Source organism: Notamacropus eugenii, chromosome 3 (assembly GCF_028372415.1).
Source record: "Notamacropus eugenii isolate mMacEug1 chromosome 3, mMacEug1.pri_v2, whole genome shotgun sequence".
NCBI lineage: Eukaryota > Metazoa > Chordata > Mammalia > Diprotodontia > Macropodidae > Notamacropus > Notamacropus eugenii.
The window spans coordinates 184681944-184700418 of record NC_092874.1 but is presented as its reverse complement, the minus strand read 5'-3'; the positions used below and the strand labels follow the sequence as shown (position 1 = coordinate 184700418).

General features: G+C 36.2%; 1 protein-coding gene across 1 annotated transcript in view; it reads left to right on the top strand.

Moving 5' to 3' along the window:
• The window catches only part of SLCO1A2 (solute carrier organic anion transporter family member 1A2), a 58720-nt gene that overhangs the window by 20267 nt on the left and 19978 nt on the right, over positions 1-18475 (top strand). The window contains exons 6-8 of the mRNA XM_072653552.1: positions 11174-11272; positions 12475-12681; positions 17907-18071. Coding sequence (XP_072509653.1) covers positions 11174-11272; positions 12475-12681; positions 17907-18071 — 471 coding nt within the window. The remainder of the gene's footprint in view (positions 1-11173; positions 11273-12474; positions 12682-17906; positions 18072-18475) is intronic.

The window sequence follows — 18475 nt, the reverse complement described above, 5'->3', positions numbered from 1 at the left end:
AGACTCCTCAGGAGACAAGTAGGAAGATCTGGTACTCCCATCTCTTTGAGGACTTGTCACATTTTGTTATGATCCACACCATCAAAGGCTTTACTACAGTCAATTCATCAGAAGTAGATTTTTTTTTCTGGACCTCTCTTTCTTTCTCCATGATCCAGCAAATGTTGGCAATTTGTCTCTAGTTTCTCTGCCTCTTCAAAAACAAGCCTGCTCTTTTGGTAATTCTTCCTTCATATTGCTCAAGGTTAGTTTGCAGAATCTTCAGCATAAGCTTTCTGGCATGTGAAATTGGCACAATTGTTTGGTAATTTGAATATTTCTTGGCATTGTCCATCTTTAGGATTGGGACATAAATCAATCTTTTCCAATCTAGTGTCTACTGCAGAATTTTCCAAATTTGCTGGCTTTGAGTATAGTACTTTAATGTCATCATCCTTTAAGATTACAAATAGAACTCCATCACCTCTAATAGCCTTATTGTTAACAATGCTTTCTAAGACCCACTTGACTTCATTCTCTAGGATGCCTGGCTCTAGATCAATAACCACACCATTGTAGTTATTAGTGATATTAAGATCTTTCTTGTATAGTTTTCTTAATAAGTTAATTAATTTATTTTGTTTTAAACATTCTCTTCCATAAGTTTTAAGTTTTCTCCCCCTCCTGTCGCTCCCCACTCCCTACGATGGCATGCAATCTGATATAGGCTCTACATGTACATTTCTATGAAACATATTTTCATATTAGTCATGTTGTATAATATTATAACCAATGGAGGAATCATGAGAAAGAAAAAGCAAAAAGAAAATAGTCTGCTTCACTCTGTATTCAGACTCCACAGTTCTTTCTCTGCATGGCATTTTCCATTATGAGTCTTTTGGAATTGTTTTAGGTCCTTGCATTGCTGAGAAGGGCTAAGTCCATCAGTCAGTCATCACACAATGTACCTGTTGCTGTGTACAATGTTCTCTCAGTTCTGCTCACTTCACTCAGCCTCAGTTCATATAAGTCTTTCCAGGTTTATCTGAAGTCTGCCTGCTCATCATTTATTATATAGTACAATAGTATCCCATTACATTCATATACTACAACTTGTTCACCCATTCCCCAATTGATGAGCATCCCCTCAATTTCCAGTTCTTGGCCATCAAAAAAAAAAAAGCTGCTTTAAATATTTTTGTACATGTGGGTCCTCTTCCCATTTGTATGATTTCTTTGGGATACAGTTCTAGAAGTGGTATTGCTGGATCAAAGGGTATGCACAGCTTTATAGCCCTTTGGACATAGTTCCTAATTGCTCTCCAGAATGGTTGGATCAGTTACAACACCAACAATAAATTAGTGTTCTAATTTTCCCATATCTTGTCCAATGCTTATCATTTTCCTATTTTGTCAGGTTAGCCAATCATATAGATGTGATGTGGTATCTCAGAGTTGTTTTGATTTGCATGTCTCAAATCAATAGTGATTTAGAGCATTTTTTCATATGACTATAGATAGCTTCAATTTCTTCCTCTGAAAACTGCCTGTCCATATCCTTTAATCATTTATCAACTGGAGAATGACTTGTATTTTTGTAAATTTGACTCAGTCCTCTATATATCTTAGAAATAAGACCTTTATCAAAGATACTAATTGTAAAAAATTCTCTCTCAGTTTTCTTGATTGCCTTGTATAGTTCTGTTGTGTATTCTAGCCACCTCTTCTTACTTTCTTCTGCTTCAGTTAAATCCCTAGTGGTTTTTTTTTTCTTTTTTCATGCCCATTTTTGTATGAAACATTCCCTTGATATCTCTAATTGGCTTGAAGTGATCTCTCATCTTTCCCATTCCATTGTCTTCTTCTGTTTCTTTGCATTGCTCAGTTGAGAAACCTTTCTTATTTCTCCTTTCTATTCTCTGGAATTCTGTATATCTTTCCTTTGCTCATTCCCCTTTCACTTACCTCAGCTATTTGAAAAGTCTCATCAGCCAGTCATTTTGCTTTCTTGCCCTTCATTTGTCTTTGGAATGCTTTTGTTGTTGTTGTTGCTGCCTCCAGTATAATATTGTGAACCTCCGCTGATAGTTCTTCAGGCACTCATCTACCATATCTAATCCCTTAAATCTATTCTTTGCTTGCACTTCATATTGATAAAAGATGTTATTTAGGACATATCTATATGGTCTGATGGTTTTCCCTACTTTCTTCAATTTAAGTCCATATTTGCAAGAAATGCCTATGATCTGAGCCACAATCAGCTCCAGGTTTTGTTTTAACTTACTGTATAGAGCTTCTCCACCTTTGGCTGCTAGGTATATAATTAACTTGATTTCCATATGGTTGTCCATGCATAGAGTCACTTTTGGGTTGTTGAAAGAGTGTTTGCTAAGACCAGAGATATATCTTGACAAAACTCTATTACTCTCTTCCCTGCTTCATTTTGTACTCCAAGATCAAACATTTGTGTTATTTCAATAATCTTTTGATTTCTTGCTTTAACATACCAATGTCCTATGATGAATGTGGCATCTTTTTTTTTTTTTTGGTGTTATTTTTTGAAGATGTAGGTCTTCATAGAACTGATCAACTTTAGTATCAGTGGTTGGAGCATGAACTTGTACTACTGCGATGTTTGAACAATTTGCCTTGCATTCAAACATATATCATTCTGTCATTTTTGAGATTATACCCAAGCACTGCTTTTCTCACCCTTTTATTAATTATGAAACCTACTCCATTTTCTTCTAAGGGATTCTCATCCACAATAATATAGGGAGTGATCACCTAATTAAATTCACCCCTTCCAGTCCATTTAAATTCACCCAATATGATAATGTTTAATCTTTTCATCTCCTGTTTGACCTCATCTGGCTTACATTCAGGTTCCTATGCAACACTGATCTTTACAGCATTGGATTTTCTTTGATCATCCGACACAGACATAGCTGACCTTCATTTCAGCTTTGACCAAGCACTTCATTAGTGCTGGAGCTACTTGTATGTGTCCTCTGCTCTTCCTCAATAGCAAATTGGACACCTTCCAATTTGATATCTTCCAATGTCATCTCTTCTATAATTTTAGACCATGAGGTTTCTTGGCAAAGACATTGGAGGAGTTTGTCATTTCCTTCTCCGGTGGATCATCTTTTGTCAGAACTATCCACCATTTCCTTTTCAAACTCATTTTACAGCTGAGAAAACTGAGTGTAACGGTCATTTAAATGGGAAAATCTTTCCCACTCATTAATAGGCCCTGTTTAAATCACATGGAACCCTAAGTCACATGTGGTGGGAGGAGTTTGTTGAATAGGTGGAACAGGAAGGGTGGAGCAGAGATGGGAGGAAGTTGGCCAGGCTAGTCACAGCTGGGAAGGACACAGGCTGGCAGGCAGAGCTTAGACTTTTGAGTGTTTGTTTGTGGGAAGGCCCCAGCAGGTGGGGGAGACTTGGGAATGGCTGTGCCTGCAGCAGTAATAATGTGCATTAACTGTGATGGATTTAGCTTTCTGATTTTGGAATTTGGCTTTCTGGTATCTGAATAAATGTTTTTCTTCTACCTTTTATAGGGAGAGACTTTTAAATTGAGAATTATGCTGGCATATTCATAATCACCACCAGTGCTGTGAATATTGCCTTGGCAACACATTTGGTTTGGCCCCAAGATATTTTGTTGTATTCATTACATAGGTTGGTGGGGCAAATGATTTGAACAGAATTGTAACAGGGATAACAGAAAATCAGCATATAAAACAGTATCTTGGATAACTGGTATCAATAGAACTTTACAACAATATAACAGGGATCACACAAAATAAGCACATAAAACAATATCTTAGGGTGGGACTTGAGTACAAGTACTACATCATTCCTCCCTCGAATGAATGGTGCCCAAAATCTTGGAGTAAGGGGCAAAGGTCTCTTCATACATAACTACTTCCTGCTAAGATTGGATGCAGAGCTGTCCCTGCCCCAAGAGGTCCCATTGCAGAGGTCAGTTCTTTACTTCTTTCTTTACGTTGGAGAGGTCAAGAGCTTGGTCAATGCCAGGTCCAGGGTTGACACATCACAGTTGTGGACAGAAAGTGACATCCAGCTTAAAAAATCAGGGATCTGCAGGTGGAGGACACTAAGCCTACAGGAAACAAATCTAGCAAACAAGTTTAACAGACAAAAAACAAAAAGAAACAAAGAGATAATAACCAGAAGCAGGGTAGATATAGGGTTGGCCACACTTAACCTCATTCACAGTAGAATATATGAGTTAAGAGTACAATTTGCTAATCATCTTCTCCTAAATAAACCATAGTTACAGTATTTTCTTTCCCATGTGCTATAATTTCCGCAGACTTTGGAATGTCATCTGGCTTCGTTTTACCCATCATTTAGCTCCTAATTTTATTCTATCAGTAGAACCCAATCCTTCAGTTCCTCTCTTTGTTATTTCAGAAGGAAGGTCAGTTTCCACAAGGGGTATTGTTTCACAAGGAATAATAATCACTTGAACTATTCTATCATTTTTAGAAAATTGTATGGGTTCTTCACCTTCTCCTCAATAACTACAATCTATCACTCCAGCCAATACATGTATTCCTTGAGCTGCTAATCTAGATTTGGGTAATATCTGTTCAAAATGATTTTGGGGGATTCTCATACATATTCTAATACATATTTTTCTTATTTCTTTCCTATCTAACTTAAAGTCCTCTAAATAATGTAAATCATATCCTGTTGAACGAGATGTACAGGGACATCTGGCCTCACAGTCTAATACTCAATATTTGGAATATTATGTGTTTGTTGTCTTCTAATTTGCAGATTTGGAGTCATCATTCTGCCTAGAAGCGTACTTCCTCCTAATGGTCTATCATTCAAATTACGCAAAGCAGTAAACAAAGTATTTTCAATGTTGATAAGAATTGCTAGAACTTAACTTCCTTAATAATCCATTCATTCTTTCAATTAACCCATATGTTTGTGGATAGTATGGAATATGATATATCCATTCTATATTGTTCAATACGCAATATCTCTTCATTTCATTACCTTTGAAATGTGACCCATTGTCACTTTGGATCTACACTGGGGTTCCATAATATAGACTTATGATATTTAGAGTTTTACAGGTATTTTTCTGGGTTGCATTCTTATAGGGACAAGTCTCTAGTACACCTGAATAGGTGTCAGCACGGTAAATATAAATTTACATCCTTTTTTGGGGGGTAGGGGTCCAATATAATCTATTTGCCAAATTGGGATTGGTACTTTTCTGCTTGATATCTCTCCAGTTACTACTCAAAGAACAGCTCATTCCATTTCCAACTGACATATATAACATTCCTCTACTATTTGTTTTAACAATTAATGAGAGATACTAATATCTCAGTCTTATGCCCACTGGTGTGTGGCCTGGACCCCTAAATGTCCAGTCATTTGATGGACCCATTTGGTTACTACTGAATCGTCATTTGGTATTAGAGTAGGGACAATATATTGAGTAGCAATCTTTGCTAGTCAATCAGCATGTGTATTGTACTCGCCTTCTGGTGTGAAAGCATGAAAAGCATGAGCATCTACATGAAAAACTGATAAATTAGTAGCCAAAGACATGTCCCATATATCTTCCCATAATTCTTTGCCCCAGACTTGTTTGCCATGAGTTTCCCAATTTTGATTTTTCCACATGAGCATCCATTAGGTACTGCCCATGAATCAGTGAATATATAACACTTGTTCTTTTTTGCGAGCTTGATATACTGCCACAAATTTAGCATATTGACTACTTCCACCTATCCCACCACTTTCCAAAGTCTGCCTAGTCCATAGGTTATAGGCTATGATTTTCCAATGTCTTTTGTGACCCAAATATTTTGCTGTCCCATCAGTAAACCATGCATATCTCTGTTGTTCTTCAGTTAATCCATCATATCCCTTATTGCATTTTACCAAGGACTGTAACAACTGTTGCTTTGGTTCAGAGGATGCATCATTTCCCTCAGTATCTATGTTTGCTATAGATTCATATAAAGCAGAAACTACACTCTTGTCTGCTTTAGATCTATTTTGAATATTTAATTATGCTAGCCTCTTGAGCATGCCCAATTCTGTGAGAAGCTGGGAGTACTCATTACCCAGGTCATATTTGGGATTTCAGGCCTTGATATTACCTTATATCCCAAAATCAGTTGTCTAATCTCTACCAAAGTCCAATATGCCGCTAACAACTGTTTTTCAAAAGGGATGTATTGAATTCCGGATAAAAGGAGTCTCCAAGACCAAAATCTTAAGGATACATTTCAGCTTTGTTGTTTTTGCCATAAACTCCAGTTTGCATATTCATCTTGTAAAGTCACTTGTAATTCCACTGGGCCACTTTATATAGGCCATAAATCTAGGGCAAATTGTATAGGGGTCTTTGCTTCTTCAAAAGCTTTACTCTGCTCAAGTCCCCAATCAAATTCATATATTATCCTAGTAATTTTATATAAGGGTTTCAAAATTTGTCCTAGATACCATAAAGGCAAGCACCATAACATACACAGGAGGGCTTGCTATATATGTTCTTTGATCTGCTTTTCTAAAAGTAAAGCAACTTTTGCGGGGTCAACAACCACTTTAATCAAGCACATGTATCTTTCACCTAATTCAGGGGAAAAAGTCAGCATCCTAAACTTCAGAGAAAATACAGAGAAAACAAAGATCAACAGACATGGCTTCCAACTGTCTGACATAAGCAATGCATACATCATAGATCAACAGACAGATCCAACTGTCTGACCATTCCATACACACATAGTTACCAGAGAGAGAAGCACCAATATCTGGGTTTTCAAAGCCAAGGGGGTGCTTAAAGACTTCTCATCTGGCACACAACCTTCTTCCAAAACTAAGCCCGAAAGTAAAATTCCACCTCAGAGTCTTAATATACTTTTTGGAGCCAGAGGAAATCACAACCCTTGAGAACCAGTGCTTCATTAACAAAAGGTATGGACCTTCCTACAAATCTTCCCAGGCCCATTAATGGGTGGGGAAGATCTTCTTTAATCACATTATTCAATCAGAAGAACTTGATTATACTAAAACAAAAACAACAAAAAGATCCTACTTTGCTTGCACAGATAAGTTATGTGATGTTGCCAATATCCAAATAATCCTATAAACTTTTGAGTGTCTTCTTATTAGTGGGATAGGAAAATCCTGAATCTTTTGTCAGACTTGCAGGAGAATCTCTCGCAGTCCCTTATCCCATTGTATACCCCAATATTTTGTGGTTTGAGCGGACCCTTGAATCTTTGCAGGGTTAATTTCCCACTTTTTGCTTTTCATACTCTCAGTTAAACTCTTCACTTCTTTTATACTTTTTCCCTATATCATAATATATCTATGAAATGGGTAAGCTGTACACCAGGTAGCTCTAATTCATCCAAATGTTCAGCCACAATCCTATGACAAATAGTCAGGCTATGCAGATATCCTTGTGACAAGTGTGTAAAAGTATATTGTCATCCCTGCCAAGTGAAAACAAATTGGTCCCATTGTTTAGAATCTTTTGGAATAGTAAAGAAAGCATTGTCTAAATCAATAACTGTATAGTAATCCCATAATACTCCCATCCGTGGATCTTTTCTATTAAAGTAATGGTAAAGGGAGGAGTCAACTTATTCAATTGTCCATAATCCACTGTCATCCTCCATGTCCCATTTGACTTTTGTACTGGCCAGACAGGACTATTCCTTTGAGTCACTACAGGGACTAACACTCCTGTCTGAACATATTCCTTTATAGTATCGGTAATTTCATCTTGCCCACCTGGCACATGATACTACTTTAAAGTAATTACTTTAGAAGGTTCAGGTAAAGTAATTAGGTCCATTTTTATTTTACCCCTAAAACTGTATTAATTCCTGTCTTCTTTACTGCAAATTGGTATCTCCCCTCAGGTAAATTCAGAGTCATATCTCTCAATATATCTATTTCAATGCTGGGATTCAGGAATGGGTACAATTACCACATTATATTTTTTCTTAGATAATTTTCCAATTTTTATTATTAGTTTGACTTTTCTGGCTGATATTTCAGCCCATCCCAGTCCTGCGATGGTGATAAAAGTTTCACATTTAAACTTATCAGGATTTCCATATATAAGGAAGGCTTCCAAACCAGTGTCTATTAATACCCTAGTTACAGTATTTGATCCACATTTCTAATATATGGTCCAGTTGATATTGGGTGTATAGTCCTGTCTGTGTACTTCTTTAATCTGAGCTGGGACTCAGCCAATTTCCTATTCTCCCTAAAAATGTGATGAACTTGAATACAAGGGTTCAGGAGAATCTGTAGGGGCCATTCTTATTTCTCTATTTTATCTAGTATCAAGCCCCTTTTCTCAGTATATTCTGTGTGGTTCATTAGTTGAAATATCATTTATACTTCCAAAATCAACCCCTGTTCTTAATAGAGCAGTAAGCAATTCTTTTCTTGTCAATCTATTCTGATTTTCAATCCACTGGCTATTTACTCTTCTCTCTCAAGGAAATTTATCTTTTCTCCAGTCCCCTAAGTCACTTAACTGTGAAATCTTGTCTAGCACCTCTGAAAAAAGGTTCCTTATTTCCCCAATTATTTGAGTTAAAATTAGGTGCTTGTAAGCAGGACAAACCATCTTCACTATTATATTCCTGTGGGAAACTGCAGAGGGTATCCACAGTATGCATGTACATTTCCCATCATTATGATAGTCTTCATTACCTCTTCCTTTGACTTTCTTATACAGTCCCTAAGTGAATACCAGGGTCCATTTTCACTAGGTCACACAGAGTCAGTAGGATACTACCTATTGCAGTCTTCTGCAGTCAAAGCTAACAGATTACTGTTACCTCCTTGCCTATTGTAATCTCTAAAGGCTTGCTGTACAAAAGTATTCTGACTGATACTTAGAAATTTCAAGCAATCCATATCATTTATCAATACCTCTCTGGCCCCTTCATCACTGACTCTCACCATCTAAGATATTAACGATTCTCCTATCCTTTGGGTGAACCAATTCAAAATATCTGTGACTTCCTACTGAATAAAATTCTCAGTTATCTCTTTAAACACTGCATTCATTGCTTGACTGTCTTGTTTCTTCCTTGCTATGGGGAGAGCTTTGGTCTTAGAAGTCTCCTCCTGCAATATTGTTTCATTTTCCATCTCTGACTTAATTACATTTCTGCCCACACACTTGCCTGGCAGTTGTTATCATGGCAACTAGGCTGGGTCTGTACAAAAGTCATATGCACACTTCTTTTGCCAGCCTTCCAATTCTTCTTAGCTAAATGAACAGCCTTTCCTTCTACATGACACCCCCGCCCCCCCAGTCTGCTCTTTTAAAGGAGAGTCCAAACACTGAGCATTCCCATGCAAACTTACTCTTTTTCCATTTGAATTTTTTCCTTCAGCAGCATGTCTCTGCTTTTACAAATAATACAATAACCTGTTAATAAAATCCAACTTCTCCTACTTACCCCTGCCAGCTCCTTCCCTGGTCTTATTGATATTCCTTGTGAATACCTTTCACAATTTCCAGGTTCCCCCTCCTGTAACCTTACCTCCCAGTTTTCAAAGGGTCCAGTGCTTTTAGACCATTCCTTTGCTAGGGAAGAATATGGTAAATCCTCCCATCCTGGGATATTAATTTCTTCTTCTAAATCCTTTCTGCCTTCAAATAGAGATTTTATACCCCATGATCCTGTTCATGATATCAAATATATTGCCAAAGCAATAGTCACAGCTCTGGTGGTGACTATGAATATGCCAGTGTAGTTCTCAATTGCAAAGTATAATAGACTCTTCATATAGAAAGAAGGAAGAAGAAAAACATTTAGACACCAGAAAACCAAATTCCAAAACCAAAAAGCTAAATCCATCATGGTGACCAAGAAGTCAATACATACTATCATTGCAGGGGGCAAAGGTATTCCCTTTGACCTTTCCACCTGCTATGACCTTTCCACAAACAAACGCTCAAGAGCCTAAGCTCTGCCTGCCAGCCTGTGTCTTTCTCAGCTCTGACTAGCCTGACCAGCTCTGCTCCACCCTTTCTGTTCCACTTGTTCAGCAAGCTCCTCCCACCACGTGTAACTTAGGCTTCCATATGATTTAAGCAGGTCCCATGGACCTATTAATGAATGGGAAGGATTTTTCCATTTAAATTACCATTACACTGAGGAAAACAGGTTAATTGGCTTGCTCAGGGTCACACAGTTAGGAAATACTTTTGTAAATTCATACATAATCTCTTCAAAAGTGTAATAGCTGAAGATGGTATAATAAATAACATGAATATCTTCCATTTATTTTTCCATCCTCTTATTCCAATAAATCAGAGAATCAAGATAAATGTTATCTTACTTTTTTTATTTAATGTTGTTTTTATGATTCTTTACACTAATTTTTTTCTGTACCCCATTAACATTGCTTTGGTCTTGCCTACTTTACCTTTTCTCTTTCTCATTTCAAATCTGTTGACATAATAATATTTAAAGAATTAATTTAGAGGAAACAGATTAGATCTATATTTTGTTATACTTTTCAAGGAATTTAGTATATTATGGGATTGGGCAATATCTCTAGTACTTAGCACATTGTCTAGCACATGAATAAATAATAATTGACTCATTGACTTGTGGACCTGATTAAAAGGGTTTGGTTATGTAAAGTATTAGAAAGAACTTCATTATACCAATGTTACATTTATACCTTTGTCCCACAAACAAGCAATATGCTCTAACAACTAAAGTTTCAGTGCACAAGGTATAACATAAGATCATGAGATAGTTTTTTGTGAGAATATTGTAAAGAAATTTTCCTTATTTTACAAGCATATATTATAAAAATAAGTTCCCTAGCTAGAAAAATACTCAGGAAAATTGAACTTTAAAACATTAATTACATACCTTCTGTGTGCTAGGCAATGGTGGAAGTAGAAAATTTGGACAAAAAAACTTCTAACCTCATGGGCGTTACCATTTAATAGTGAGACATGTCACACACAAAGATAGTACAAATCAGCAATTCCAAAAAAAAGTGAAGAAACATAGAATGTATTTATTTCTTTTAAATACTTGGCACATGACCTAAATTTATTACAATAGCTACATGTTTTGCATGTGTTTAAGTCCACAGAAAGCTCATGTTTTCCTTTTGTTTTTAGGGTGCTTAGAAACAGGAGCTATCATTGGTCCTTTGATCGGCTATTTGTTAGGATCATTCTGTGTGAAAATGTATGTAGACATTGGATCTGTGAATACAGGTAATGTGTGTGTGTATGCGCACATGTGCACAACTGAAGAACAAGGTGTCCCAAAAGTCTGTATTAATTCTTCCTTTCCCTTATTCCTGTAATTATGGCCTTGGACCACTGAACATCTTAGACATTTTATGATCTAAACATTTGACATGATTTTATTTATCATTCAATGGGTGGCCCACTTGAGGGAAAAGATCAGCATGTCCCCCCTAAACCCAAATCGATTCTATAGTTGCTAACAAAAACCTCATATATTGCTAGATGTCTCCCATAATACTCTTCATTCTCTATCTCATTTTCTCTGTTATGAGTTACCTATTCACTTTAATATCTCTCTGAGACAAGCTCAGGAAAATTTAGTTGTTATTCTGAGTGCTCATTTTTACTTTTAAACTGTTATATGTGATAAAACTGTAGGCCAATAAAAACCCAAATAGTCTATCCTATTTGTGTTAATACTTAAATGGATAGATAAAATGGGAAGCAGGGGGAGGGGAGGAAGGAAGAGCTCTTTTTTTTACCAAAATGAAAGATTTTATTATGCTGCAGCTGAATCTTGGAATCAGAGCTAAATGAAGGGTAACATGGAGGGACTGGCATTAGACTTTAATAAGTCCTGCAAATGTAAATTTTTTTTGCTTAGTTTGATGAATAGAATTAATGTCTCTAGTGACTGAATGCTTAATAGATATTGTCCTTTAAAAAAATAAAAATCTCTGAGTAGTATATATGCATAAAACTAAGTTATTTATTACTTAAATTTTATTTAGACTCTTATCTTTACATTTAACCAGAGAGGCATTTGTTGCTGATGAAATAAGATTTTTACTTCAATTAAACTTATAGTTATTCAGAAATAAATACTTCAAAATTCTTACTCAAATGGTCCTCTGATCTTGATGTGGCTGTTCCCTCCAATGATGCAGATTTCAAGCTGTCCATGGCTGCTCATCCTGTGTACTTCCTGTTTATTCCACATTCTGAAATGTCTTTAAATACAGTGCTTTATTTGATGTGGGATATAAAGAAATTAGCTCATTGCTAAATTTTATTGTTAAATATAAGGCTAAAAATTGCAAGGTAAAACTGAATGTCACAAGTACTTCCTGAACTATCCTTTTGTATTTAATTGGATCTCAGTATCTGCCAAACTATATAAACCATAAAATTTAGATTTAATTTAAACTATATTTATTGATTTCCAGATGAGCTGGTCATAACTCCTGCTGATACAAGGTGGGTTGGTGCATGGTGGCTCGGTTTATTAGTATGTGCTGGAGTTAATGTGCTTTCTGGAGTTCCATTTCTCTTCTTGCCCAAATCTCTTCCAAAGGTAGAAAAAGAGACTAATATGAGTATGATAGAAGAAGAGAGAAATGAAACCAAAGCAGAAAAGAGAGACATCACTATAGGTAAGTAAACAAAAAATAATTTAGAGGTTTAAAATGTATTCCTCACGTTATGTATATATTTCATACCTAATGACAACTTATACCTAATATGATTTGTCTATCAATATTGCTTTGAGAAGGCTAATTCTAATTAATTTTAATTAATCAATAATGATTCTTTTAGTGAACAAAGTTTTTTTTTTTAAAAAAAAAGAATCTTTGGTTTTAATGATAGTCACAAATCCAGATGATAAAATTTCTTTTACCAATACAGATCAACACCTGTTCTTCAATTTATAGTATCACCTAGGGCACTGACACTTTAGGTCTCAGTGCCCATGATGCCAGCCAATATGTGCTAGAAGTAAAATTTGAACCTCTCTATTCCTGACTTCAAGAACAGCCCTCTGGTGACTATACTCTGCTGCCTCTTATATAAACTACTAAAGTAGAATAAATTAGACTCTTTTAGAAGCTTTGGGATTTGGGGTTACTTGGATATAACTCTCCCTTTGGTTAATCATCATAATTGGAAAATGCAGTGTTCATGCTGGAGAAATACCCTGGTTAATATCCCATGCACAAATTACCAATTTTCAAGGAATTATAATTCTTGTCATTATTTAATCTTTGTTTGGTGCCACAGGAGCAAATTACATTCCTACGATATCTAAGTTCTTCACTCTGCTGTATGTGTGCAAAAATATTGAACAGAGATTCCCAGTACATAGGCTATTGAATTTTCATTTTTTTAATTGACATTATTTCATCACTGTGGGAAAATAATGGTATGAAAAAAATATCACCCCAGATAAAGATGCTTGTAATTTAATTTATAGCATTAAGAGAGTTATCTAGATCACAGAGACACTCTGACTTGCAGTCCATGTTAGATGCAAGATTTGAATACAAGTCTTCTTGACTCCAAAGCTGGCCTTTATTCCCTCTACCATGACACCTTTCAGATGATTATCTAAAACTAGAAAATTATGCTTTCATAATAAATCAGAGCATTAAAGGAAATGCTTATGGCTGGAATTAGTCATTCAGCTTTCAAAAGACCTCAGTTTACTCATACATGACCTCAAATGCACTATTCAGTGTGATGTATGAGCAACAGATTTTCCCCCACAATACACAGCAAAGTTCTAGGCCTACAGTAGGTGCACATTAAGTACTTATGGACTTGACTGAAGAAATCTGACCCTCATGTTAATAGTCCTAATATCCTCTACTTACTGGAGATGCATTTTAACAGCAAGCAAGGATAAATTTCTGATGGTAGAATATCAGGCATTCATGACAGTTAAGAGACAATGGAAGGGAGAAGGAGAAGAGGGAGGAGTCACAAAAGAATATGATAGCTTTCTTGCTTTTTCCATTTTTGCTGTTTGGCACCATTCATTCTAACAGAAGGTATTAATAATAAATCTATTAAGCACATTCTAGTGAAGGAACAGCAGTACATGTTTAGTCTGGAGAAAAGAAGATCGTAGAGATGGGTCCACATCATAGTTGGCTGTCTTCAAGCATTTAAGGGGTTCTCATATGGAAGAGGAATCATACATTTTTGCTTAGCCCCAAAAAGCAGAATTAAGAACACTTGACAGAGATTGCAGAATGGCATATTTGTTCTTAGTAAAACAAAAATCATCTAACACTTAAGGGGAATGAGGTGCTTTGGAAGGTAGAACATTAATTTCCTATAAACAAAAGCTATATGACTATTAATTAGGGAAAGACGAGATTTCTGTTCAGTTCTATCCTGGACTTAAATGGCCTAAGAAACCCCACCAATTCTGATATTCTTATGAGTTCAAGGCTTGTACTGTGTGTGTGTGTGTGTGTGTGTGTGTGTGTGTGTGTGTGTGTCTGTGTGTCTGTGTATCTGTGTGTCTGTGGGTGTCTGTGTGTGTGTGTTATGTCTGTGTCTGTGTCTGAGAGAAAGAAAAAGAGAGAAAGAGAGAGAACTCATAGGCAAATTACTTAAACTCTGCCTCAGTTTCCTGAACACCAAAATGGGAATAATAATAATAGCAGATACTTTCACAGGGTTGTTGTGAGGATAAAATGAGATAATATATGTGAAGCAATTATCATAGTGTATGTGTGGCACGTAGTATGCACTGGATGCCTATTACTTTCCCTATCATCCAAAGAGGATCTCCAAATATTTCATAATTCTACTTAAGTTTACCCTGTTTTCATTTTTAATTAAGGCAATTAAACTAAATAAAGTCTTATTTATTGTCCTTTGATCTATGCTGGGTCATTGACTTACAAAAGTCCTATATTTGTGTCTAGGCATGCAATAAGCATGCCGTTCAAAAAAGTTGTCTCAAAGTCATAAGATGCAGAAGTGGAACAGACTTCCAACAGTCATTTAGCCCAATTGTCTCATTTTACAAGTGAAGAAATGGAGACATGAGAGGTAAAGCGGCATAACCACAGGCGTATAGCTACTTATTTACAGATGACAAAACTGGGATCCAGAGAGGTTCAGTGATTTGTATAAGATGACGTAATTAGTAAGTGGTAGAGGCTATACTTGGTATTCAGTGTACTTCTGTTCCTTCTTCTTACAAAATCATACCATTAATACATTATAGCCAAACTCACTCTTAATACTATGAAGTCCTGCTCCAAGTTACTTTAGCCAATTGCCCAAACATAATTTAAACAAATTCTTTGGACCCGAAGATATGAATTCCTCTGGTCATCAGTCTAATTGTTGTGCGTACATCAACATTGCTCTCCTTAAATCCCTTGGTCCCACAGGAGAAAGAGTGCTAATGATTGCTGGTTATCTAGAATAATCAACAGCACTTGAGCAAAGAATTCTCCTGAGGAAAAAAAAGAACATGGTTTCTATCACCTTCCAAAAAGGAAAAAAATTAATCTGTGCTTGAGTAACAAAACTCAGAGAAGAGAGAGAGCCCATCTTGAAGTCAGAAAAACCTGGGTTCAAGTCTTTCCTCTGAGATATGGTGGCTGTGTGACTTCATGCAAGTCCCTTGACCCCTCAGTACTCCCAGGCAACTATCTTTTATATATCACTATGTTGTAATATTATAATGATATTTTAGTACAGATGTCAATCTGCATTGGTAGGGTAAATTTTCTATGCCAAAGAAATCTCAGGTGCCACACACACACACACACACACACACACACACACACACACACACACACACAAAGATGGAGAAAAGTAGAAAATGGAAGTCATGCAGTGGGAAAGTCAGCCTGGAGTATGTCAGGGTAAAAGCAATTTTCAAGGGAGTGGTACAGTAGCAAGAAGGTAATTTGTTCCCAACCAGTTCCCCTGCCCAAGACAGAAGATTTTTATGCTTTTATGAAGCAAGTATGTTAACCATGCTTCAGTCTCTCTGACAAATCAGAGTTTCCATGAAATGAACATTATCCCTTAATTCTGGGGCATTCACATATCATGTGGTTCCCATGTCGTCTCTTCAGACTACAATCCAACTATTTTACCAGGTCCGGAAGCAAAATCCCTGTCAAAAGAGTCTAGAATTTCCTAAATTATTGTGTATCTATAATTAAATTGCAGTTAATAAAATTTAGTGACTCTAGATTAGGGATAAAGTAAGTTCTTTGCAAATTAGAGAAGGATAATAGTCAATAGTACTTTGGATCAACCACCTGAGTGATGGAAAGAGGGTTTTTATTCAATCCACTTGTTTCAAGAAAGTTCTATCAATCTATAAGTAATGGGAAAATAGTCAAGTTGATCTTTGATACATGAAGACTCCTATGAATGCTGATAGCTAGTCTATCATTTAAGTGCTATTTTGACCATCCACAAGTTATAAATTAGCCTGGGTTAGGGGCCTGATCAGAACAAGGTACAACAGAATTATCTCTCTCCCCTAGTCCTGTTCAATACGTTTTCTTTTGTTTTGGTTTGTTTTTCTAAATTCAGGCTAAGATAGCAATAGCCTTCTTGACTGATACAGCATACAGAACCTGAATTTGTCTTTTTACAATTTTCACCCATTGTTTTCTCTGGGGCTGAAAAGAACTAGAGCATCATTCCTTTTCCACACAATGGCCCTTCAAATATTAAAGACAACTTTTTCCGCGATAAACATTTCATCAACTGGCTCTTCATAAAGCATAATGCCTCATAAGGAGGAGAGTATGGTGTAACGGAAAGAATACTTGCTTTGGAGACAGGGAACCTAAGTTCAAGTCTTGTAATGATACTCGCTATCTACCTCTGTGATGTGGGGCAAATCATGTCACTTCTCAGGGTCTCAGTTTCCCAAACTGTAAAATGAGAGAATAGAATGGGATTACCTTCAAAGGTCCCTTCCATCTCTTAATCTATGGTTCTCATTTCCAAGGTGCTTTTTATCTAGGCACTTTCTAGCTTTTCAACTTCCTTCCTCAAATTGGGGTTATTTCTGAGAGAGGTCATGAGGAATGAATCCCAGAGAAAAGAGTGTGGTGGAAGTGATATTCTAAGACAGAAAACCTAAATCTGGGCTGTTAAGTCAAAAATCCACTAGCATGCCAAAATCCAACAAACAACATGGTGAGAATGAGATGAAGTTTGCAGCAGTGGCTCAAAAGTTGTGTGAGTCAATATTAAATATGGCAGAATGAAAGCAATATATGGAGAAGTGATCGATATCTCTAAAACACCCATGTTTTCCCCTTTGTGCAGCCTTCCTGCAAAAGACCATATACCTTTTACATGCTAATCACAGTTCTCCCTTCTTTGGGAGGCTAAGAAATGAGAGTGGACTAAACTGTATAAGACTATAACCAATCTTTGTTTTACTTAACACTATGATAAGAGCAAATTAATAGCATTAAAAGGCATGCCCAGATATTAATATTAGTGTTTTAATCTCTCAAATTCCTCTGAGGATTGACTTCTTGAGGATTTGGCTTAAAAAGTAATAAAACTAATATTTCTAAAACATGGGAGGTTTTATAATAACATGTTATAATAATGCTAACACTTGAAAGCTTACCAATTTTTTACCTTTTTACTAATACCTGACAAAATACCTGTTCCATAAGTGATGCATTTCAAGAGAAGGATCAGAAGGCATATGAATCTTCTCTCTCTGTCTCTCTCTGTCTTTCTCTCTCTCTCACACAGACACACACACACGCTATCATAATCAAGTCTCCTGCTCTAATATTTACTATTTAATCATACAATGAAGGAAGCAGATAGTCCATAAGCTGTTGTGATTTTTTTTTCATTTCAGATTTCTTACCATTAATGAAAAGTCTTTTTTGCAATCGAATTTATGTATTATTCTTGGTCACAAGTATATTGCAGTTCAATGCTTTTGTCATTATGTTCTCTTTCCTGCCTAAATATATGGAACAGCAATATGGCATATCTGCCTCAGAGGCAATCTTCCTAATGGGTATGTCAACTTCTATCTACAATATAAGATGATTTTTACTATAAAGTATTATGTAATATAGCAAAATGAGCCCAGGAAAAATCCACAGATAGAAGACTTATGGGCTATTTTTACTTCTGGTACACCACATTTCACATCCACCAGGTAAGTGAATGGGAAATTGAGAGGGAGCAAAGCCTCCAAGAATTACATCCTAGAAAACATAGGCTTTCTACTCCATCTCTCCTATAGGTCTCCTTAGTAAGATTGTATCAGTGCAACATGGAATCAGTCAACCTGTTGGAATGAAAATATATTTTATTCCTTCCTTTGTAATCTAATTTAGTCTTCTGAAAATGAATGAGGTGGCTGTAGGAATGAGTGTGGTGAGAGGCAGTGAGGAGTGATGCTAAGAACACTGAACT